The sequence below is a fragment of the Lepus europaeus genome, chromosome 13, assembly GCF_033115175.1.
Source record: "Lepus europaeus isolate LE1 chromosome 13, mLepTim1.pri, whole genome shotgun sequence".
Lineage (NCBI taxonomy): Eukaryota > Metazoa > Chordata > Mammalia > Lagomorpha > Leporidae > Lepus > Lepus europaeus.
Genome location: NC_084839.1, coordinates 51,643,633 through 51,665,843, shown reverse-complemented (window position 1 = coordinate 51,665,843; position 22,211 = coordinate 51,643,633). Strand labels below are relative to the sequence as shown.

General features: G+C 42.3%; 1 protein-coding gene across 6 annotated transcripts in view; it reads left to right on the top strand.

Annotated features, from left to right (window-relative positions):
• Positions 1-497: 497 nt before the first annotated feature.
• The window catches only part of CCDC88A (coiled-coil domain containing 88A), a 153,841-nt gene continuing 132,127 nt past the window's right edge, over positions 498-22,211 (top strand). For 4 of the 6 annotated variants that reach the window (XM_062209462.1, XM_062209457.1, XM_062209461.1 and 1 more), the window contains exons 1-2: positions 499-1,382; positions 1,479-1,579. In XM_062209462.1, coding sequence (XP_062065446.1) covers positions 1,320-1,382; positions 1,479-1,579 — 164 coding nt within the window. In that variant the 5' untranslated portion in view covers positions 499-1,319. Of the gene's footprint in view, positions 1,383-1,478; positions 1,580-22,211 lie in introns of all 6 variants that reach the window. The other 2 variants (XM_062209459.1, XM_062209460.1) reach the window with 1 other exon arrangement.

Sequence of the window (22,211 nt, the reverse complement as noted above, 5' to 3'; positions counted from 1 at the left end):
GTTTTCCCATTCCATTCTGTTGGGGAGCAAGCATGCTGAAGAGATCAAACCAAACTGTCCGAAAAAGGCTGTCTGCATCCCTCATGTTTAAAAGAGAATTTCGTTCCCCTTCCTTCACACATCAAAGAAGGCACTCGGGGAGGAAATAAACCATAATTAGGCACGAGCGAGCGAGCGAGCAGACAGACCCCTTTCCTTTGCCTTCGCCATCCCCGCCCCCCAGGCCCTGGCAACCATCCTGGGCGCTAGCAAGGCGCCGGCCACCGCAGCAGCTGCAGCGAGCGCGCCCCCGCGCCCGCGCCCGTCTCAGAATCTGGGCGGCGGCGGGGCCAGCCCGGGAACGCGCTCGCCCGGGAGCGCGCTCATGCAGCGGTTTTCTTCTCCCACAATCCAGAGGCAGCCGCGCGGGAGGGGCGGGGAGTCGGCGGAAGGATATCGGCGCGGAGGGAGCGGCGCGTCCTCTTGACGGCGGCCTGGCTGCGCTGGTTGGGCCGCGAGTAGTGGGGTGTGATGCGGCACTGCGGTTCTGAGGCCGTTACTCCGGCTCCTCCAGAGAGGGCGGAGGAGGAGGCTGGAGCTCGGCGGTGATTTTGTGCCAGGGCTTCCCAGAGGCGCTCCGAAGAGGCTGGCGGGGCTCAGGCGGCCGGAGGTTTAGAGACGCACATTCAAGCCCCCATCCCCCGGGAGGGGAAGGGGGCTGGAGGCGAGGCGTGAGGGCGGCGGAGGAATGGTGTCTGCTCGGGGGGAAGGGGCGAGCCCTGCCTGTCGGTGGTGAGGGGCTGCAGAGCGGGGAGGCTTCGCGGGTCGAAGCGGCTCCATGCCCACCGGTGGGTGGAACGTGTAGAGGGGAAACGCGGAGGTCGAGCCTGGCGGCCCCTCGGAGCCCTTAAGGTGGTGTCTAACGTGGTGTTTGATTTAGCCCACGTTGGGATCAATTCATTGGGGGCAGTTCCGCTCGCTTGGCTCCTCCAGGAGCCGGGCAACCTTGACGGGCTTTTTGTCTCGCTGCTGCAGCCCTCTTTCCCCTTCCTCCTCCTCCAGATGCCTTTTCTCTGCCCCTCCTTGCCCGGTACCGACATTTCCAGCGCCGGCTGCTGCTCGTGGGGGCTGTCGAAGCCGCTGCTCGGGATTTCTGCTCGTTTGCCTCTGGGGTGTCTTTGGAGGGGGGAGAGTTTCCCCCCCTCCTCGATGGGGTTTTCCTCGCTTGCCAAAATGGACTTTCATTGATTTCTACTTCAACGTTTCGTGACCAATTCCCTAGGCGTATTTTTGTGGTAGTTCCCTTTTTTTTTTTTTTTTTAAAGTAGAGAATCTGTAAAATGGAGAACGAAATTTTTACTCCCCTTCTGGAGCAGTTCATGACCAGCCCCTTGGTCACTTGGGTAAGTGGAGTGCCCTTTATTGTAGATTTTGCTGGGTTATTTGTGGCTGCAGAGATGGAGGTGGGCGTTCATGCCCTTACGATCCTTCTGTTCTAGGTTAAAACGTTCGGACCTCTGGCTGCGGGCAGTGGGACCCACCTGGATGAATATGTGGCTTTGGTGGATGGGGTATTCCTGAACCAGGTCATGCTCCAAATGTAAGTCTTTTTCTGGGTAACTTGTTTTCTTTGAGAAATAACGTACTGTGAACTTGAGACTTGATGTTTTCGCCCCTAATGTGGTTCTTGGGTTAGAAAAATTCAGGTGGTTCAAAAATTTGGATGTTGAAAGGAGTGAAAATCTTCTGTGCCCAGCGCATTTATCGCAAGCCAGCAATGATGCCTGTTAAAATTGTGAAACTTTGCATTTTTCGTTTTGCCAACCTTGTATTGTCACTTATTGTCTTCAGTGCTGAAAACCAAACCACACGGTGTGTCCTCTTTGATAATCTGGTAAGAAGAGAGAGAGAGGGCAAGAATGCAAATCTAGTGTCCTAATAGGGGGGAAAGGACTTTAATGTGAAGCTATGTGCATTTGATGCATATCTAAAAATAGTTATTTTTATACTCAGTTTTTGAAGCTAGTGAAGTAATAACATCTTAGAATTTCTTACACAGTTCTGATTGGTGAAGAGGACTGCTGCTGCAGTATGTAACTTAAATGCCTATAATAATTTAGTCTGATTAGATGATTTATTGTGTGGACTTTGTGTCATATTTGAAAGATCATTTTAAGGTGTTCTTAGTTTTGAAATGTACATCATTGAAGGCTTGATGAGGGCTAGACAACCAGTGATTTAGTAGTCACATCTTTGTCTTTTCTATTTATAATATTGGGTCTATATTAAATGTTTTTGTTTGTTTCTGCAATGGGAATTGGATATTGAAAGTATATTGGTAGCTGGATTAGGGAAGTAAAAACAGCTGCATTTTTATTATTAGAGGTACTGTAGCATACATGCATTCTAGGTCCTTCAGCGTAGGTTATCACACTGTGAATATCATTACAGTTGTGCTGAAAGTAATTAGCCTTATTCTTGAATAGAATCTGATTACAGGAGTAGTTTGGAACCTGTGATTGAAAGACGTTCTCATCTTTTATATATGTGGGAAATTAGTGCCTTATTCCATAGTTGCTAACAAGTAGAGAACAAGTCTATTCTGCTTTGAGAACTTTACATATAAAATAGCTATTCTGTGTTTTACTGGAAGTTATTTTTCAAGTTAGTTTTCTGTTTAAAAGAGGTTAGATGTTAATTTCACAAATAATTGTTCCAGTTAGAGTTTGTATGCTCAGAGATTTTTGTGCTGTTTCTATATGTTGATCCCACAGGGAGACATACTACTACTATACATTTTCCAAAAGTGTTATATTTGTTTAGGCGCTTGAAGAAATGTATATATTATCAAAATTTGTATTTTTTTCCTTAAGAAAGGAAGAGTGTAGACATTAATTATTTATAGGGTTAGTAAATGTATTTTTGGCAGCTGTCCCATGAAATTATTTTTTATTTTTGAAATATCCCACTATTTCCTAAGTGAAATGGTAGAAAAATTAAACTACTTCTATTTTAGGAAACACACATGACAGGAGGAGTAGCCATTATGGTAGAGAGTCACCTTTTCCCCTATGTCTGTTTCAGAAAATTTTGAATTTGTGTGCATAGCCCCTCCCCCCTAAAAAGTGTCTTTACAAAAATAGTAAAATTAGTTTTCCACTTTAGTGGATTTTTAAAATAATACTTTTTCCAAAAAAAAAAAAAGAAAGAATTGGGGCTTTATGAGTCTTAAGTAGCTAGCCAAGGTGCTAAAAACAAACATGTTGGCTTATTTCCATTGTATATAGGTATGTTTTGAAAATGATGGTGTTCCAAAATAGTGGTTGCCAGGGAGTTGTTTTTTTGGGAGGACTAGCTCCTTTCCAAACCTCAAATCTGCCACTGTGTTTTCAGTTCCACCTCTCAGTTTCTTTAAAAGTGTTTTCAGCGTCCTAATTCTGTTTTGAATGACCTGTATAAATTAAAGAAAAAGAAATTTAAGAAAAAGAGAAGTATGCTTTTGCTTTTTTTCAAGAAAAATTTGCTAAAATAACATCGCAAATTTATTTTAATGAATTATTTAACTTTCAGGACAACAAAATATACATTGTTTTAAAAGTTATATTTTGCTAATTTTGAAATTACTAGTTTTTAAAAAGATTTTATTTGAAAGGCAGAGTTAGAGAGAAAGAGAGAGGTCTTCCATGCACTGGTTCACTCCCCAGTTGGCTGCAACGGTTGGAGCTGGGCTGAACAGAAGCTGGAAACCAGGAGCTTCTTCCCAATCTCACACGTGGGTGCAGGGACCCAAGTACTTGTGCTGGCTTTTGCTGCATTTCCCAGGCGCATCAGCAGAGGGGAGATGGATCAGAAGTGGAGCAGCTGGGACTGGAACCGGTGCCCATATGAGATGCTGATGCTGCAGGCAACAGCTTTATGCCACAGTGCTGGTCCTTGATTTTTTTTGAAGATGTATTTATTTATTTGAAAGGCAAAGTTACAGAGAGAGAGGGAGAGACAGACAGATCTTTGATCTGCTGTTCCCCAAATAGCCATGGTGGCTGGTGCTGGGCTAGGCCAAATCCAGGAGCCTGGAACTCTGTCCAGATCTTGCATGTGGATGGCAGGGGCTCAAGTACTTGGGCCCTCAGCTACTGCTTTCCCAGGCATATTAGCAGGGAGCTGCATCTGAAGTGGAGCAGCCAAGACTTAAACCTGTACTACAATATGGAATGTCGTTATACTAAGCAGTGACTTAACCTATGCCGTACAGCAAAACTTTTGTCAAATCACATTACTTAAATGTTCAGATTTCTTTTTACATTTTTATTTCTTTTATTTATTTGGAAGACAGAGACAGCAGAGGTCTCACTACCCAAATACCCACAGTAGCCAGTGCTGGGTCAAGCTGAAGCCAGGGGCCCAGAACTCAATCTGGGTCTTCAATGTGGGTAACTGGGACCTGAGTACATGAGTTATGACTCACTCCCTTCAAGGGTATATAGAGGAAGCTGGAAGTGAGACCAGAGCTGGAACTCAAACCCAGGCATTCTGATGTGGATGCATGTGTCTCAAGCATTGTTTTAAATGGGCCAAGTACTCTTCCTCAAATGTGGCTACTGCCATCTCTCCAGTTTGTTACTCCTCAGTACGTGGCCCGAGATTGAGCAAACCTACAGTTCTCAAAGACAAGCTGTGTTCTCATATGTGTGTCTGCTTTTCTATACTTTCCTTCCTTAGTAAGCCTTTTCTTTCTGCCGGCGCCACGGCTCAATAGGCTAATCCTCCGCCTGCGGCGCCGGCACCCCAGGTTCTAGTCCCGGTCGGGGCGCTGGATTCTGTCCTGGTTGCTCCTCTTCCAGGCCAGCTCTCTGCTATGGCCCAGGAGTGCAGTGGAGGATGGCCCAAGTGCTTGGGCCCTGCACCCCATGGGAGACCAGGAGAAGCACCTGGCTCCTGGCTTCGGATCAGCGCGGTGCGCCAGCCGCAGCGCGCCGGCCGCTGCGGCCATTGGAGGGTGAACCAACGGCAAAGGATGACCTTTTTCTCTGTCTCTCTCACTATCCACTCTGCCTGTCAAAAAAAAAAAAAAAAAAAAGAAAGAAAGAAATAATCCTTTTCTTTCTTTTTTAAAGATTTATTTATTTGAAAAGCAGAGTTACAGAGAGGCAGGGAGAGTTATTCCATCCACTAGTTCACTTCCTAAATGGCTGCAACAGCTGGAGCTAGGCCAATCAGAAGTCAGGAGCCAGGAGCTTTCTCCAGGTCTCCCACACGGGTGTAGGGGCCCAAGGATTTGGGCCATCTTCTCTGCTTTCCCAGGCCATAGTAAATGGGGCTTGAACTGGCGCCCATATGAGATGCCAGCACTGTAGGCAGTGGCTTCACCCCCTACTCCACATCACCTGCCCCCCCCTTTTAAAAATATTTATGTATTTATTTGAAAGGCAGAGTTACATAGAGTAGTAGAGGCAGAGAGAGAGTGAGAGTGGTCTTCCATCTGTTGGTTCACTCCCCAGTTGGCCACAACGGCCAGAGCTGTGCAGATCTGAAGCCAGGAGCCAGGAGCTTCTTCCAGGTCTCCCTCGTGGGTGCGGGAGCCCAAGGACTTGCACCATCTTCTGCTGCTTTCCCTGGCCATAGCAGAGAGCTGGATTGAAAGTGGAACATCTGGGTCTTGAACTGGCACCCAGATGGGATGGCTGCACTGCAGGTGGCAACTTTACCTGCTACGCCACAGCGCCGGCCTCTGCCTGCCCCCTTATAATCCTTTTCTACCTCCTCACTATTTTTTGCTTTAACTGATTGCTATTTACTTTTACTACTCCTCTGTCATTTCTCAGATTATCCTAGGCTACATACTCCTCCTTGTGTCTCTATTAGGACCCTGTATGTACTTTAGTGATAGTATCTTACTATTGCAATTTTTGGTTTGCTTGACTGTATTGACTAGTTATAAGTTTCTTGAAGCTAGGGACTATTTATTTTCTTATCTGAATTCCTAAAAGAGTACTTGGGAAACAGTAGGTTCTTAACATACTTCTGTTGAATTAATGACTAATGGAGAGATCTGTGGTAAAATGGAATGCATTGGGACCTACAGTCAAACTTGAATCCAGTTCTGGCTGTGCTACTTATTAGTTTGTGGACTTAAACACTGTACTTAACATCTCCAAATCTCCATTCCCACATTTTTAACTATAACATTGAAATGAAGATGTTTCCAAGGTGGGGAGGACTAGACTTAATCTCTACTAAGATAGGTAAAGTGTCTATATTCAGTTTTGTTGAGGACTGTATCCTCAGTGCTGATGCTGTTATTATTATCCTATGCTATACCATATACCCCTATTTATATTTCTTCAAATTAGTCACGATGATTTTCTCTTATAGTGCCTTTCCCTCTTAAATATTTGATGAGCAAATTTCTACTCATCCTTTGCAGTTAATTGTTTTCTCTCTGCTGATCTCATAGTACCTTTTGCAAAGTAGCAGCTGCTCTAAATTTAGTTAACTCTAAAGGCTAGAGTTTGTCTTCATATTACCCAAACCTTGCATAGCACCTGGCATGAATCACTATCATTTAGCATAGGACTTGGCATGTTGTACATTTTTAATAAACATTGAAGGAATGAATGATGACATTCTATAATTTTAATTAATTTTCAAAGTTTTGGGAACTCTATAGCTTTAGTATTGTAAAACTGAAGTTTGTTTTACTTTTTAGTGTATCTCCTACTTATTTTGTTTTCTCTTTGTCCTCTTATTTATTTTAATTTAAACTTTATTGGATATTTTTCCACCAGTGTTATGTTCCCCCTAAGGCAGGAGTGGGGAACCTTTTTTCTGCCCAGGGCCATTTGGATTTTTATAATATCATTCATGGGCCGTACAAAATTATCAACTTAAAAATGAGCCTGCTATACATTTATTAAATTTCAAACACCACCTTTGGTTGCCTTGGCAGGGCCAAATCAGTCGATTTCATGGACCTTATATGGTCGGCAGGCCAAATGTTCCCCACCCTTGCAAGGGAAGGTAGTAGGAGTTACATGTCATGTTCCATAGTTTTGTTTGATATTAGATACACAAGGCTTTCATTTGATTTCCAGTAGCTTTCCTGATAACGTCCAACATGTTGAGATTGTTTTGCGATAGCCTCACTGATGTCTTCTATAGCAATCCATAGTGATTCTCAGTGTGACTCATGTTTAGTTAAATTATAGAAATTGTAAGAACCTGAGAAGAACTTGTTTCTGTATCTGAGTATGTTTAAATTTTTTAACTGAAAACTTTCTCTGTAGTATGTGTTAAGTAGTTATTACCAGATAGCTGGAAAACAGACCGGTTCTTCACTATATTCTTTTTAAATTTTTTATATATTTATTTAAATTTTACTGGAAAGATAGAGATCCTCTATCCCCTGGTTCACTCTAAATGCCCAAAATAGAGAAGTCTAGGTCAGGCTGAAGCCAGGAGCCCAGAACTCAATCCAGGTCTCCTTAGCTGGTAGGGACCCAATTACTTGAGTTATTGTCTGCTGCCTCTCAGGGTATGCATTAGCAGAAGCTGGATTGAAGCAGGGGAGCTAGTACTCAAACCGGACACTATGGTGTGGGATGTGGCATCACAAGTAGCTGCTAACTGTTATGCCAAATGTCTGCCCCATCTGTACTCTTTCAGAAAGACACCAGTTGACTTTGTTTTAGGACCTGTGAAGCAGTTTAATACCTTCTAGATATAAAGTCTCAATATTTAGAAATAATATTTGAGATTTTACTTGCTATTGAAGCATCTGTAGTGCCCAATTTAGTCATTAATAAACTAGCTGTTTTTAGAGAGTCAGTGTGGTAAAGAGGCAAAAATCATGGACCTGAGAATTGTACGTTTAAACCCTGGATTAGTTATTTAATGTTAAAATTGGAAAATAACATTAAATATTCTCTTAATTGTTTGTTTTTTAACTTTTTTTTTTTTAAGATCTATTTATTTATTTGAAAAGCAGAGTTACAGAGAGGGAGATGCAGAGGCAGAGATCTTGTTCACTCCAAATGGCTGCAATGGCCAGGGCTAGACAGTCAAAGCCAGGAGCTTTATCTGGGTCTCCCATGTGGGTGCAGGGGCTAAGAACTTGGGCCATTTTCTGCTGCTTTCCCAGGTGCATTAGCAGGAAGCTGGATCAGAAGTGGAGCAGCCAGGATTCGAACCAGTGCCCATATGGGATGCTGGCACTGTAGGCGGTAGCTTAACCTGCTAGAAGATAGTGCTGTCCCCTATTCCTGATTTTGTCCCTGTGTTCTCTTAGCCTTATTTTGCTGATTTCAATAATTAATATACTAGGTTGAGAGAAATCATCAACCTTTACCCTGAGTGGGATCAACTCTGCCCCTGTATCTTTGGGACTTAGATCGAGCATTCATTTACCACAGTAGGTTTAAATACCTAAAAGTTATAAATCATGCTAACAAATTAATGTGTCCAAGTCTTTTGATAAACACTTATATACCTTTATAGTGACTTAGAAAAAAAGCATAAAACTTAGAATTTGCAGAATTTAGAATCCATACACTCACATTTGCACAGTGAAATGTGATAGAACTCATCTTCTTCCCTGCATTCTTGTCTCTGGCACCACAAAGAGGTATCTTGTATATCTTGCATATGTTTGGCAGTATTCTACATGCATCACCAAGTCCAGGCTCTTAGTCTCCCTTCTTCAAACAGGTGCCTCCTGGCCCAAGCATGTATACATCTGAAGTGTAGTCCATCCTCAAGGCAGATAAGGGGAGACAGCCTGTGCAGACCCTGAAATTAGGTTAGAGGTATTTGGGCAAGGAATTTCAGAGTTTCAGGTACTGGGAGTGTCATGGGGGCTGGGGTGTTTGATAGTGTATAGGCACATCACCTTTTTCACATGGACACCTTGCCCATTGGAAGTATATGATCCAAGGAGGGCCAGAGCAGGAGTCAGGGCAGAGGTATTTGCTGCTAGGATTGAAATACCGTACTCACTGAGAGGGATAAAGGGATGGTTCATCCAAAGATCAATTAATCTGTTAAATATTTCTTTTTTGAGGCCTGCGCCGCGGCTCACTAGGCTAATCCTCCGCCTTGCGGCGCCGGCACACTGGGTTCTAGTCCCAGTCGGGGCACCAGATTCTGTCCCGGTTGCCCCTCTTCCAGGCCAGCTCTCTGCTGTGGCCAGGGAGTGCAGTGGATGATGGCCCAAGTGCTTGGGCCCTGCACCCCATGGGAGACCAGGATAGGCACCTGGCTCCTGCCATCGGATCAGCGCGGTGCGCAGGCCGTAGCGCGCCAACCACGGTGGCCATTGGAGGGTGAACCAATGGCAAAGGAAGACCTTTATCTCTCTCTCTCTCTCTCACTGTCCACTCTGCCTGTAAAAAAAAATTTTTTTTCTTTTTTGAAATATTTATTATTTATTTGAAAGGTAGAGTTACAGAGGTAGAAAGGGAAAGACAGAGAAAGATCTTCCATCTGCTAGTTCATTCCCCCAAATGACTGCCAGGAGCCTGGAACTCTATCTGGATCTCCCTCATGGGCTGCAGAGGCCCAAGCACTTGGGCCATCTTCTGCTTTCCCAGGTGCATTAGCAGGGAGCTGGACTGGAAGTGGAGCAGCAAGTACTCATGGGATGCTATGGGTGGCTGCTTAACCTACAGTGCCACAATGCTGTCTGCTCAGTTCTGGGATATGGTGCTTTGTCCACTATAATGGCGATGTGCGTGTGCATATATTGCTGTGTAGTACCTGTGCTAAGTACTGGAATTAAGTTCTCAATATTGTATTGGCACAAAGAGAGGAGTGATGATTAACATGAAGAAAAGACTTTTATTTTTGTAAGTTCAGCTCTTTGTTATTGTTGTTGTTTTAGGATTTTTATTTATTTGCAAGGGAGAGTTTCAGAGAGGCAGAGGCAGAGAGAGAGAAAGATAGGTCTTCCATCTGCTGGGCTGATCCGAAGCCAAGAACCTGGAGCTTCTTCTGGATCTCCCACACTAGATTGGAAGTGGAGCAGTCACATGGGATGCTGGCACTGCAGGCGGCAGCTCTACCTGCTACACCACAGTGCCAGCCTGAGAAAAGGCGTCTTGGAAGAGGTAACATTTGAAATGGACATGAAAGGTGGTTAGGAGTAATTAGGTGAACCAAAGTCATAAATGGTTGAGAAGTGGAAGGAAAGACACTGTAAGCAAAGAAAAAGTGACATGAAAAGAGGACTGAAAATGTTAATAAAAGTATGGGGAATCAGGAGGTTTCTGGAAAGTGGAAAAATTTCACAAAGCTGAGGAAATCACAAAGGGAGTCAAGTTAGTTAAAGATGAATACAAGTATTGTCATGCAGGGTTGATGGCTTATTTCAGGTTTAGAAACCATGTATATTTTAGTGGAGCCAGTCAGCATGGTTGGGTAACCAGTAATGCTTAGCTGCTCAGAAACTGACAGATCTGTAGAATTTATTCATATTTGAAGATTGATAAATAGGTGTGGAATGGGAGAACATACATACTAGAGGGCCGGCGCTTTGGCTCACTTGGTTAATCCTCCACCTGCAGCACCGGCATCCCATATGGGCGCCGGGATCTAGTCCCGGTTACTCCTCTTCCAGTCCAGCTCTCTGCTGTGGCCCAGGAGGGCAGTGGAGGATGGCCCAAGTGCTTGGGCCCCTGCATCCACATGGGAGACCAGGAGGAAGCACCTGGCTCCTGGCTTCGGATCGGCGCAGCGCCAGCCATAGTGGCCATTTGGGGAGTGAACCAACGGAATGAAGACCTTTCTCTCTCTCTCTCTCTCTCTCTCTCAATAACTCTACTTGTCAAAACAAACAAACAAACAAAAAAAACCATACTAGAGAGTCTTATGTGAGTAGTTAAAATGAGTAGCATGTGATCCTTGATGTTAGTAGGAAAGCATATGTTACCTCTCAGGAGGAGGCTGATAGACTAAGGTTGAAATAAGGGAGGATTGTGGATAGTTTAGAAAGAATAAAAGAGAGAGGGTAGAAAGAATAGGAGGTTAAATCAGAGGGGACTTGTAGAATTTGAGGTTTCTGGATATTGCAATTCTGAACCTTGTTTAAGGCCAACATTAGATCATTGCTGAAGGATAGATAAAATGGAATAGATGAAGATAGAAAGGGAACTTCCATCCTTACTCATTATAAAGCTATGATCTTTTGATTATTCTAAAAGTGAAAATGAGAATTTTGAATCCAAATATAAAAGTGATCTTTATTTATTATTGTTAGTATTTGAGAGGCAGAGAGATAAAGAAACAGAGTTCCTGTGTGCTTGTTTTCTTATCATATACCCACAATGGCTGGAACTGGGCCAGGCTGAAGCTGGGAGCCAGGAATTCAATCCAGGTCTCTTATGTAGGAGGCAGGAACCCAACTACTTGAACCATTACCTGCTGCTTCCCAGGGTGTGATTAGTAGGAAGCTAGAATTGAGAGTGGGACCTGAGAACCCAGGCCTCTGATAGGGGATATGGGCATCTCAAGTAGCATCTTAACCACTAGCCCAAACATCCACCCCCAGTAACTAATTTTAACAGTGCTATAATTAAAAAATAATTTAATAATTGTAAAAAAGCTGATAGTTTTTAAAATTTTATATAAAAACATAATCCTTACATTAAAAACAAATTTTATAAAATATTTCAATAGTTCTCCAGGAAAAATTTTTATGCAGTATGTATATATTTTTTAAAGATTATTTATTTGAAAGGCAGAGTTACAGAGAAGCAAAGGCAGCAAAGGAGAGAGAGAGAGAGAGAAAGAAAGAGGTCTTCATCCACTGGTTCACTCCCCAGATGGCCGCAACGGCCGGAGATGGGCTGATCCAAAGCCAGGAGCGTGGAGCTTCTTCCGGGTCTCCCACATGGGTGCAGTGGCCCAAGGACTTGGCCATCTTCCACTGCTTTCCCAGGCCATAGCAGAGAGCTGGTTTGAAAGTTGAGCAGCTGGGACTCAAACTGGAGCCCATATGGGATGCCAGTGCTGCAGGCTGTGGCTTTACCCGCTATGCCACAGTGCTGGCCCCATATGCAGTATATATATTTTTTTAAAGATTTATTTATTTATTTGAAAGTCAGAGTTACACAGAGAGAGAGGAGAGGCAGAGAGAGATAGAGAAGTCTTCCATCTGATGGTTCACTCCCCAGTTGGCTGCAACGGCTGGAGCTGTGCTGATCAGAGGCCAGGAGCTTCTTCCAGGTCTCCCACGTGGGTATAAGGGGCTAAGGACTTGGGCCATCTTCTACTGCTTTTCCAGGCCATGGCAGAGAGCTTGATTGGAAGTGGAGCAGCTGGGTGTTAACCTGCTGCGCCACAGCGCCAGCCCCCCAAGCAGTATATTCTGGATGTGACTTAGTTTCACATTAAAGACTAGAAAAAAAAATTGAGCTTTTGGGTCTTAATTTCTGATTAAGACCTGTGTTCTTACAAAGTAGTGGAGGACGGGACATACTGGTGAAAGACCAATGGAGGCAATATCCTTTACCAAGATTGCTTTAGAAAGGTGACCTGCAGGGGCCAACATTGTGACATAGTGGGTGAAGCAGGTGGCATCCTGTTTGGATGCCAGTTTGTGTCCCGGCTCCTCCACTTCTGATCCAGTTCCCTGCTAATGGCTTGAGAAAAGTGGAGGATGGCCTGATTGCTTGGGGCCCTGCACCTGTGTGGGAGATCCAGAAGAAGCTCCTGGCTCCTGCCTTCTGGCTGGCCCAGGTCAGACTTTTGTGACCATTTGGGCAGTGAACCTGCAAATGGAAGATCTCTCTCTCTCTGTCTGACTCTCGCTCTTTGTTACTGTGCCATTCAAATAAATAAATCTTTAAAAAAAAAAAAAGTAAACTGCAGTAAAGTCTCAGTTAACTTGAATGTTGAGGAAAAATGGGGTGTTGAACTTTGCTTTCTAATTAATTAGCTAATATTTTTATCTTTGTGCATAATATACATATAATGATTCAAAATTGAGTATAGACTAAGATAAATCAGTATTGAATGGTGAATTATCTCAAGCATGTATTAAAAAACAAATTTCTAGTTATTAGCTTGTTTTGTTTTCTAGTTATTAGCTTGTTTTGTTTCCCCTTTTCTTTTGAGTGTATATGTGTGTGTGTGTGTATTAGTGGGAATAGATTAGGAACCCTGTTGTTTATGAGTAAGATTTGGCCTCTTGAGGTGTGAGTAGTTAAGGAAACCTGTATGTTGAAGAAGCTATATTTGAGTGAAACCTTGCAGTGATTGGATTAGGGTTTCTATAGATGAGGAAAGGAGGGTTTCAAGGCTAGAGAAGCAGCCTGAGGAAAAAGTATGATGTACGTATCATTTGGGAGGTGATGATGGGACTAGCTGTAGTAGTGGGATACAAGCTGAGAAATAGGAAAGTATAAATTTGCATAAACCAGAGTTAACTAGATTATGGGAGATTTGAAAATTAATATGATTTAGATTGCGTATGACAGAAACTGGAGAGCCACTTATAATTCCTTATTAGGAGATTAGAGTGTTATCTTAGGAAAATCTCTTCTGTGCCATTTTATATAATAGATTGGAATTCATTTGTTCATCCAATAATGTATATTATATACACTGGAGTAAATATTGCGAATACATCAGTGAACCAATGCAATTTAAATTGTAATAGTGTTTGGAGCAAGGGTGGGGAACATATATATATAATACATGTATATGGCTATTTCTTCTGTTTCACCTTGAATTATATTTCCTCTGATTTTTGCCTTTTTGACAGTGCTTTTGTAATGCATATCTGTTGTCTTTAATTGGTGGACTTGTAATGGAGTTAGTGCTGATCTTTTTGGAGTACTTTTCTGGTACACTGAAAAGGACATACCAGTAATTAAACCAATCTTACTTTACTCTTAATAGGAATTCCTATTCTTAATAGGAATCAATGTATTTTTTAAAAAAAATATTTGAGAGGCAGAGACACACACGGAGAGATGGCTCTATACCACTGGTTCACTTTTCAAATATTGTAATAGCCTGAGCTGGGCCAGGCAGAAGCTGTGAGCCAGGAATTCAATCCAGGTCTCCATGTGGGTGATAGTGACCCTACTGTATAAACCCATCACTTCCTGCTGTATTCCAGGATGTTCTTTAGCAGGAAGCTGAAATCAAGAGGCAACCAGGACTCAAATCCATGTACTCTGAAATGGAATGTAGCTGTCCCAACAGTTATCTTAACCACTAATCCAAATGCCTGCTCCTGGAATTCATATTCTTATAGGGTCCTATGTGGGAATTTTTTTTTTAAATATTAGAGAAATTGGTGAAAAACATATTCTTACCACGTTTTTGTTTTTGTTTTTGTTTTTGTTTTTAACATTTATTTATCTATTTGAAAGGCAGAGTGGCCGGCGCCGTGGCTTAACAGGCTAATCCTCCGCCTTGCAGCGCCGGCACACCGGGTTCTAGTCCCGGTCAGGGCACCAGATTCTATCCCGGTTGCCGCTCTTCCAGGCCAGCTCTCTGCTATGGCCGGGGAAGGCAGTGGAGGATGGCCCAAGTGCTTGGGCCCTGCACCCGCATGAGAGACCAGGAGAGGCACCTGGCTCCTGGCTTCGGATCAGTGAGATGCAGCGGCCATTGGAGGGTGAACCAATGGCAAAAAGGAAGACCTTTCTCTCTGTCTCTCTCTCTCACTATCCACTCTGCCTGTCAAAAAAAAAAAAAAAAAAAAAAAAAGAAAGGCAGAGTTACAGAGAGGCAGAGGCAGAGAGAGTGATCTTCCATCTGCTGGTTTATTCCCCAAATGGTAGTAATGGCTGGAGCTGCAATGATCTGAAGCCAGGAGCTTCCTCTGGATCTCCCACATGAATGCAGAGGCCCAAGCACTTGAGTCATCTTCTGCTTCTTTCCCAGACCATAGGAGAGAGCTGGATTGGAAGTGGAGCAGCCGGGTCTCAGGCACCCATATGGGATGCTGGCACTGCAGGCAGCAACTTTACCTGCCACGCTACAGTGCCAGCCCCACCAAGTTTTTAAACTTCTTACTTGGGGCAGGGGTTGTGGCTTAGTGGGTTAAGCTGCCACCTGCAGTGCGTGCATCCCATATGGTCATTGGTTCCAGTCCTGGCTGCTCAACTTCTGATCCAGCTCCCTGCTGATGCACCTGGGAAAGTAGTGGAAGGTGACCCAAGTCTTTGGGCCCCTGCACCCATGTGGGAGACCCAGAAGAAGCTCCTGGCTCCTGCCTTCTGGCTGGCCTAGGTCCTGCCTTTGTGGCCATTTGGGGAGTGAACCAGCAGATGAAAGATCTCTCTCTGTCATTCTGCCTTTCAAATAAATACATCTTCAGAAACAAAAACAAAGCAAAAAACCCCAAACACTTCTTACTTGAGGTAAGTTTCTGTGATTGTATTTAAATTCACTAATTAGATGAGATTGTATTTTTTAAAGTTTTTCTCCATTTTGGGCGGCGCCGCGGCTCACTAGGCTAATCCTCCGCCTTGCGGCGCCGGCACACCGGGTTCTAGTCCCGGTCGGGGCACCGGATTCTGTCCCGGTTGCCCCTCTTCCAGGCCAGCTGTCTGCTGTGGCCAGGGAGTGCAGTGGAGGATGGCCCAAGTACTTGGGTCCTGCACCCCATGGGAGACCAGGAGAAGCACCTGGCTCCTGCCATCGGATCAGCGTGGTGTGCTGGCCGCAGCGCGCCTACCGTGGCGGCCATTGGAGGGTGAACCAATGGCAAAAGGAAGACCTTTCTCTCTGTCTCTCTCTCTCACTGTCCACTCTACCTGTCCAAAAAAAAAAAAAAAGTTTTTCTCCATTTTTGAAGGCCTTTATATTGATTCCCAAAAATGACAATAACATCTGTCACTAATTAGTAATCAGATGAACTATTTGAATTGCCTCAGGAGGGAAGTTGAACTTAAGAATCTGTTGAGGCTGGCGCCGCGGCACACTAGGCTAATCCTCCGCCTTGCGGCGCCGGCACACCGGGTTCTAGTCCCGGCCGGGGCACCGATCCTGTCCCGGTTGCCCCTCTTCCAGGCCAGCTCTCTGCTGTGGCCAGGGAGTGCAGTGGAGGATGGCCCAAGTCCGTGAACCAACGGCAAAAAGGAAGACCTTTCTCTCTGTCTCTCTCTCTCACTGTCCACTCTGCCTGTCAAAAATTAAAAAAAAAAAAAAAAAAAAGAATCTGTTGAGTTGATATTATAGGAGTGAAAGCCTTAGTAGTTAAGTCTGTCACTAATCCAGGGAAATACCTAACCGTACATCAGCTCACTTTGGAATTTCTTGAATCTGTATAACTGCCTGAATCTGGAGGAAACAATTCCTTAGAATACTGATGATTAAAACAAATGAAATAAACCTCTGTGACCCTATCTTTTTTAAGGACTGTGGATAAAGGTTCCTTCACAGATCGGTGCAGCCCATTGTTCTGATTTTTTTTTTCATTTTATTAACTGGTTTTGTAGTTGATACCATATAAATTAATGTTATGTTACTTTATTTTTTTTAAAGATTTATTTATTTATTTGAAAGTCAAGAGTTACAGAGAGAAGAGGCAGAAAAGGTGGGGGGAGGGGGCTTCCATTTGCTGGTTCACTCCCCATCTGGCCGCAATGGCTGGAGCTGTGCCTATCTGAAGCCAGGAGCCAGGAGCTTCCTCTGGGTCTTCCCATGCGGGTGCAGGGGCCCAAGGACCCAGGCCATCTTCCACTGCTTTCCCAGACCACAGCAGAGAGCTGTATCGGAAGTGGAGCAGCCAGGTCTCTATCCAGTGCCCATATGGGATGCTGGCACTGCAGACAGTGGCTTTATCCGCTACGGCATAGCGCCAGCTCCCTCCCTGTTATGTTACTTTATAAAGACACTAATTAGTATGATATTAAGTCCTTAGAACTCCAAGTACAGGAATTTTTTAAAAAAATGTATTTATTTGAAAGAGTTACACTGAGACAGAAGGAATGGGGGTGAGAGAGAGAAAGGCGGGGGGAGAGGTCTTCCGTCCACTGGTTTAATCCCCAATTGGCTGAAACGGCCAGAGGTGTACCAATCCGAAACCAGGAGCCAGGAACCAGGAGCTTCCTCCAGGTCTCCCACATGGGTGCAGGGACCCAAAGACTAGGGTCGTCTTCCACTGCTTTCCCAGACTATAGCAGAGAGCTGGATTGGAATTGGAGCAGCTGAATCTCCAACCGATGCCTATATGGGATGCCAGCCCTGCAGATGGTGGCTTTACCTTCTGTGCCACAGCACTGGCCCCCAAAAACAGGGGGCCACAGTACTGCCTAATACAGTAGTTCTCAAAGTGAGATCAATAGATCCCTGTCCCCAGAGACTCTTTGAAGGTTGACTTTCAGGTCAGAATTATTTCACCTAGTAGTTCAGATGTCCACATCCCACATTGGAGTACCTGGGTTCAGTACCTGCCTTGGTCTTCTGACGCTAGCTTCTTAATAACACAGGCACTGGGAGGCAGTGGTGAAGAGTCTCGTCATTGGGTTCCTGACACCCAAATGGAAGATCTGGTTGAGTTCTCAGGGTATTTGGGACATGAACCAGCAAATTAGAGTGATTGTGCTTGCTCTTTCTCCTTCCCTCCTTCCCTGTCAGTAAGTATGTCCTTTTTTCCTGTCTCTTTGCCTCTCAAAAAGTAAATGAAAATTTTAAAAGTACCATTAGCTTTTTTCTTTTCTCTCTCTCTTTTTTTTTTGCCTGTGCTGCAAAAGAACTGATAGTGAAAAGCAAAGGTAGGTAAAACTGCTGCCATGTTAGTATGAATCAAGGAATTGTATCTGATTGTACTAGTAGTTATTGTATTCTTCACACTGTGTACTTGCCGCAAAAAATAGTCAATCCAACTTTACTTTAAAATGTCCTTGATGAAGCAGTAAAAAGTTACTGAGTCTTGACCTTTGAGTGTATATATCTTTTTAACCTTCTGTGGGACATACCAGAAGGTATGTGTAAAACAATTTTGCTGCATAATGAACATAAATGATGATTTATCTCAAGGAAAGGTACTCATATGATTTTTTGAGTTATAAGCTGAACAAAGTGCCTGTTTTGTGTAACATCATTCCAACTTGAAAGGACTTAGGAAACTTGGCAAACATTGTCTCAGAAATGATTAAAATGAGCCTGAAGGAAAACAGCTGATTTTATTTTTTGTGAGTGATAAAATTATATAAAATACGTGATCTTGGCAATATCTCAATAATTAAGCACTTTATATGAGGTTGGAAATGTTACTAATCAATGTGATTTTTTTTTTTTTAAGTAATGTGCCAGCGTTTAAAGATTGCGTAATTCGGTAAATCAGTATTTTCAAAATGACCAATGCATGATGTTAAGAAATCTTGCATATATATATATATATATATATATATTTTATTTTTGACAGGCAGAGTGGACAGTGAGAGAGAGAGACAGAGAGAAAGGTCTTCCTTTTGCCGTTGGTTCACCCTCCAATGGCCACCGCGGTTAGGCGCGCTGCGGCCGGCGCACCGCGCTGATCCGATGCAGGAGCCAGGTGCTTCTCCTGGTCTCCCGTGGGGTGCAGGGCCCAAGTACTTGGGCCATCCTCCACTGCACTCCCTGGCCACAGCAGAGAGCTGGCCTGGAAGAGGGGCAACCGGGACAGGATCGGTGCCCCGACCGGGACTAGAACCCGGTGTGCCGGCGCCGCAGGGCGGAGGATTAGCCTAGTGAGCCGCGGCGCCTGCCGCATATACAATTTAAAGATGAAATCAGCATGTCAGAGTGGTAGATTTTAATGTGAAATGTAAGAAAAGTTCATTGATACAGTCTTAAAGTCCACACTTTAATTAACCATGAAGAAAGTTACCCTTACTAAATTTTGGTAGTATAAAAAAATCAGTAATTACCTGAAAAGGCTATTAAAATACTCTTCCTTTATCTACAGAAGCAGTTTTAAAAATCTAGCTATCTTCTAATAAGCCCAACACTAAAGAATTTTTACAAAGATATAAAAGAATCTCACTCCCTGTTTAAATCTTTTCCTGTTTTGGAAAAGATAGATATCGTTAAAATATTCTTTGTGTTAACATAGAATAAGTTTGTTATTTTTGAATCTATTACTACTCTTAAAATATCTAATTTCTAATATAATAAATGTAGACAGATATAACCCATATAAATAAATGATCCTCAGCAGCTTCCTCAATGATTTTTAAGAGTCAGAAAGGGTTATGGGACCAAGAAGGTTGAAAACTGCTGTCTTAATATTTCAAGGACTCAAATCTATGTACAAATGTATATTGGATTTTGATTATTTTGCTGTTAATTTAAAATTTTTTTTTTCTTTTTTTGGCAGGCAGAGTGGATAGTGAGAGAGAGAGAGAGAGAGAGAGAGAGAGAAAGGTCTTCCTTTTTGCCGTTGGTTCACCCTCCAATGGCCGCTGTGGCCGGCACATCTCGCTGATCCGAAGCCAGGAGCCAGGTGCTTCTCCTGGTCTCCCATGCGGGTGCAGGGCCCAAGGGACTTGGGCCATCCTCCACTGCCTTCCCGGGCTATAGCAGAGAGCTGGTCTGGAAGAGAGGCAACCGGGATAGAATCCGGCGCCCCAACCGGGACTAGAACCTGGTGTGCCGGCGCCGCAAGGCAGAGGATTAGCCTGTTGAGCCACGGCGCCGGCTAAAATTTTTAAAAAACATTACATCTCTTTGTAAATCAGTGAATATCTATCGTAGGTTTTTATTCAACTTTTGTAAAGGTAATTTAATGTGTATAAAATTGCACTAAATACAAGAAGTCTTCAGAAAGCTCATGGAAAAATTATATTCTGAAAAAGCTATTTATGAGTCTCAAAAGAATTTTTGCACCAAAATAGCTTATCTTTTAATTCATTTTTCCATGAACCTCTTGCAACACTCCAGTACATGAAAGGAGCTGAGTCTATAATTTCTATGTGATGACTTAACGTGTTACTTACCTCTCTCTAGGAATGTCTTGAAACAGCCACTGTGAAAATCAAATTAGTGTATGTAAAAATGTTCTGTAGATATGTAAAATATTGTTAATATTAGGTTTTATTGTCGGTTATCATGCATAGTGATTGAGTTTGTGAGGAGGTGAGAAGAGGGAGCAATTAAATTGAAGGGATTTTTTTTTTTAAAGCCACTCATTTCCCTGATTATACTCAAGGCTGAGATGCCTTACTACTTGGATATCCCTTTAGTGTAGTGATATCTACCCAGTTAATTATTTTTCATAAAGCAAACATTCAGGTTTATGTACATTTGGAGTTATATACATAAATTAGTTATTTCAGATGTTTACAGTGATGTGCAAATGTTGTATAATTATGTTACCATATAAAGTACCTCAAAAATTAAAAACTCTATACAAGGAGTTTTAAATTACCATGGCATGATCAAAAACTTGAGCATATGTAGCGAAAGCACTGACAGTACATAACCATTGTCACTTAAGCACTATCACAGAACAGATGGTCCAAGAAGACCCATGACAGTTTTGCAGTCTCGGTAAAGGTTATAAAGCCATTAAAACGATCAGATTTCTATTTCTTACAGTTATTAGTCAGTGAATTAAAAAAGATATAATCATTGATCATACAAAGACCAGGTCTTAGAGTATTAGTGTTGCAGAATTGCTAACTTTTCCTTCATCTTTTATTCTGGTTAAAAAATTTCTGTATATAATGATAGATAATACTATCACCTATTTATTATTCTAACTGAAATTAATGCAGCTTGTCGTAAGTAGGCCATTTATAAATGCAATTGCTTGAGGCTCGCTATAACTGCCATGTTGCATTTAACTTCTGGGTGGATGAATTTGAGCTGTATTGCTAGACTGTATGCCACTATTGTATTTTTCGTTTTATCTTAAGAGATGATTGATTTGAGATTGTGTTGTCTTAGAAGTAGCAGTATATGATTAGAAAAGTTCTTGTTCACATTTTAGTTGTCTCATATGTATCAACAGTAGCTCATCTTTCATTTTAGAAAAAGGCCTTTCCAAAAATACATTCTTTTGAGAAAATTGTATGCTTTTAAAAAGTGCTAATCAAAAAATTTTTAAATTGTGTTAGAGTGCTCTGGATTAATTTTAACATTTTAAGTAGTAAATAAAATGAAAGGGAGAATATTTAGGAGACTTAATAGACTGCAGTTTGTTTTTAGTGAATTCTGAATTCATACTATAGCCAGTTTATTTAAATTAGTGCATTGTGATTTGCATTATAGTAAAAAAACCTTAAAATACACATAGGAATGGGCATTCCATCATTATAGAAGATATAATCATCTTTCCACAGGGAAATTTTATATTGTTTTGTTTTCTGTGGTTTATGCTTAGCCTCCTAAATGTCTTTTGACTGAATCCCTAGCATCATCGTATAGTCATTAAATGTGCTTCAGCTAACTAACACTCGGACACAATTACTAATAATTTTCCCTAGAAGCAAAGAAAACGGACAGATTTCATAAGCAAACATTTGCTATGGGTTTCTTATTTTTTAAAACTATTTAAAAAATATTTTACATGTTTAAAAGAATTAGTGAAAACAACAGTCAGTTCCTTATTCCCTCACATTTCAGTTCATTTGTTTTTGTTAGCAGTTTTTCTGTTAATTAGCTGCATAATATAGTGATAACATGCTTATTCTGGTATTTCTTCATTTATTCCTTTTGGACATTAGCCATTGACTTCCTAATAATGCTATATATGATTTATCTTTTTATGGCCCGTTTATATTTCTCCTTACCCTGTCTTTCTAGTATTGTTATTGTAAGTTAGTTAATTCACTAATCAGTATTAGACTATTAGAACTATGTTTATTGCAAAGCCAAATACTATTTTTCCTGAAGTTACTAATTGTCTTGACTTGCATAATTTTTTTATAAATTCATCCTTTAATATTCAACTGTTTTTCCTGGAGATGGAACAAAGGCCTTTTCTGGGATTTTGAATTGAGAGCAGTTACTCTAACATAAAGAGATCCCATCCTTAGGGTAAAAAGGCCTGTTTTCCACGATCCTTTCACATGTCATATGACTCTTACTCAAATTAGGCATGAAATCTGAGCCTTATAATGGAAAGTGTATTGATCTCTAGATCCATGACTTAGTGATTATTCAGGTATCTGAGTCCAGAAAGTTTGTGATAATAGATTATTGTGTAATATCCAATAATCCTGAACAACTTGAATTTCTACCAGATCATAGAAATCTCAAATCCCATGTACTCATTTCAAAGATTTTTGGCACAA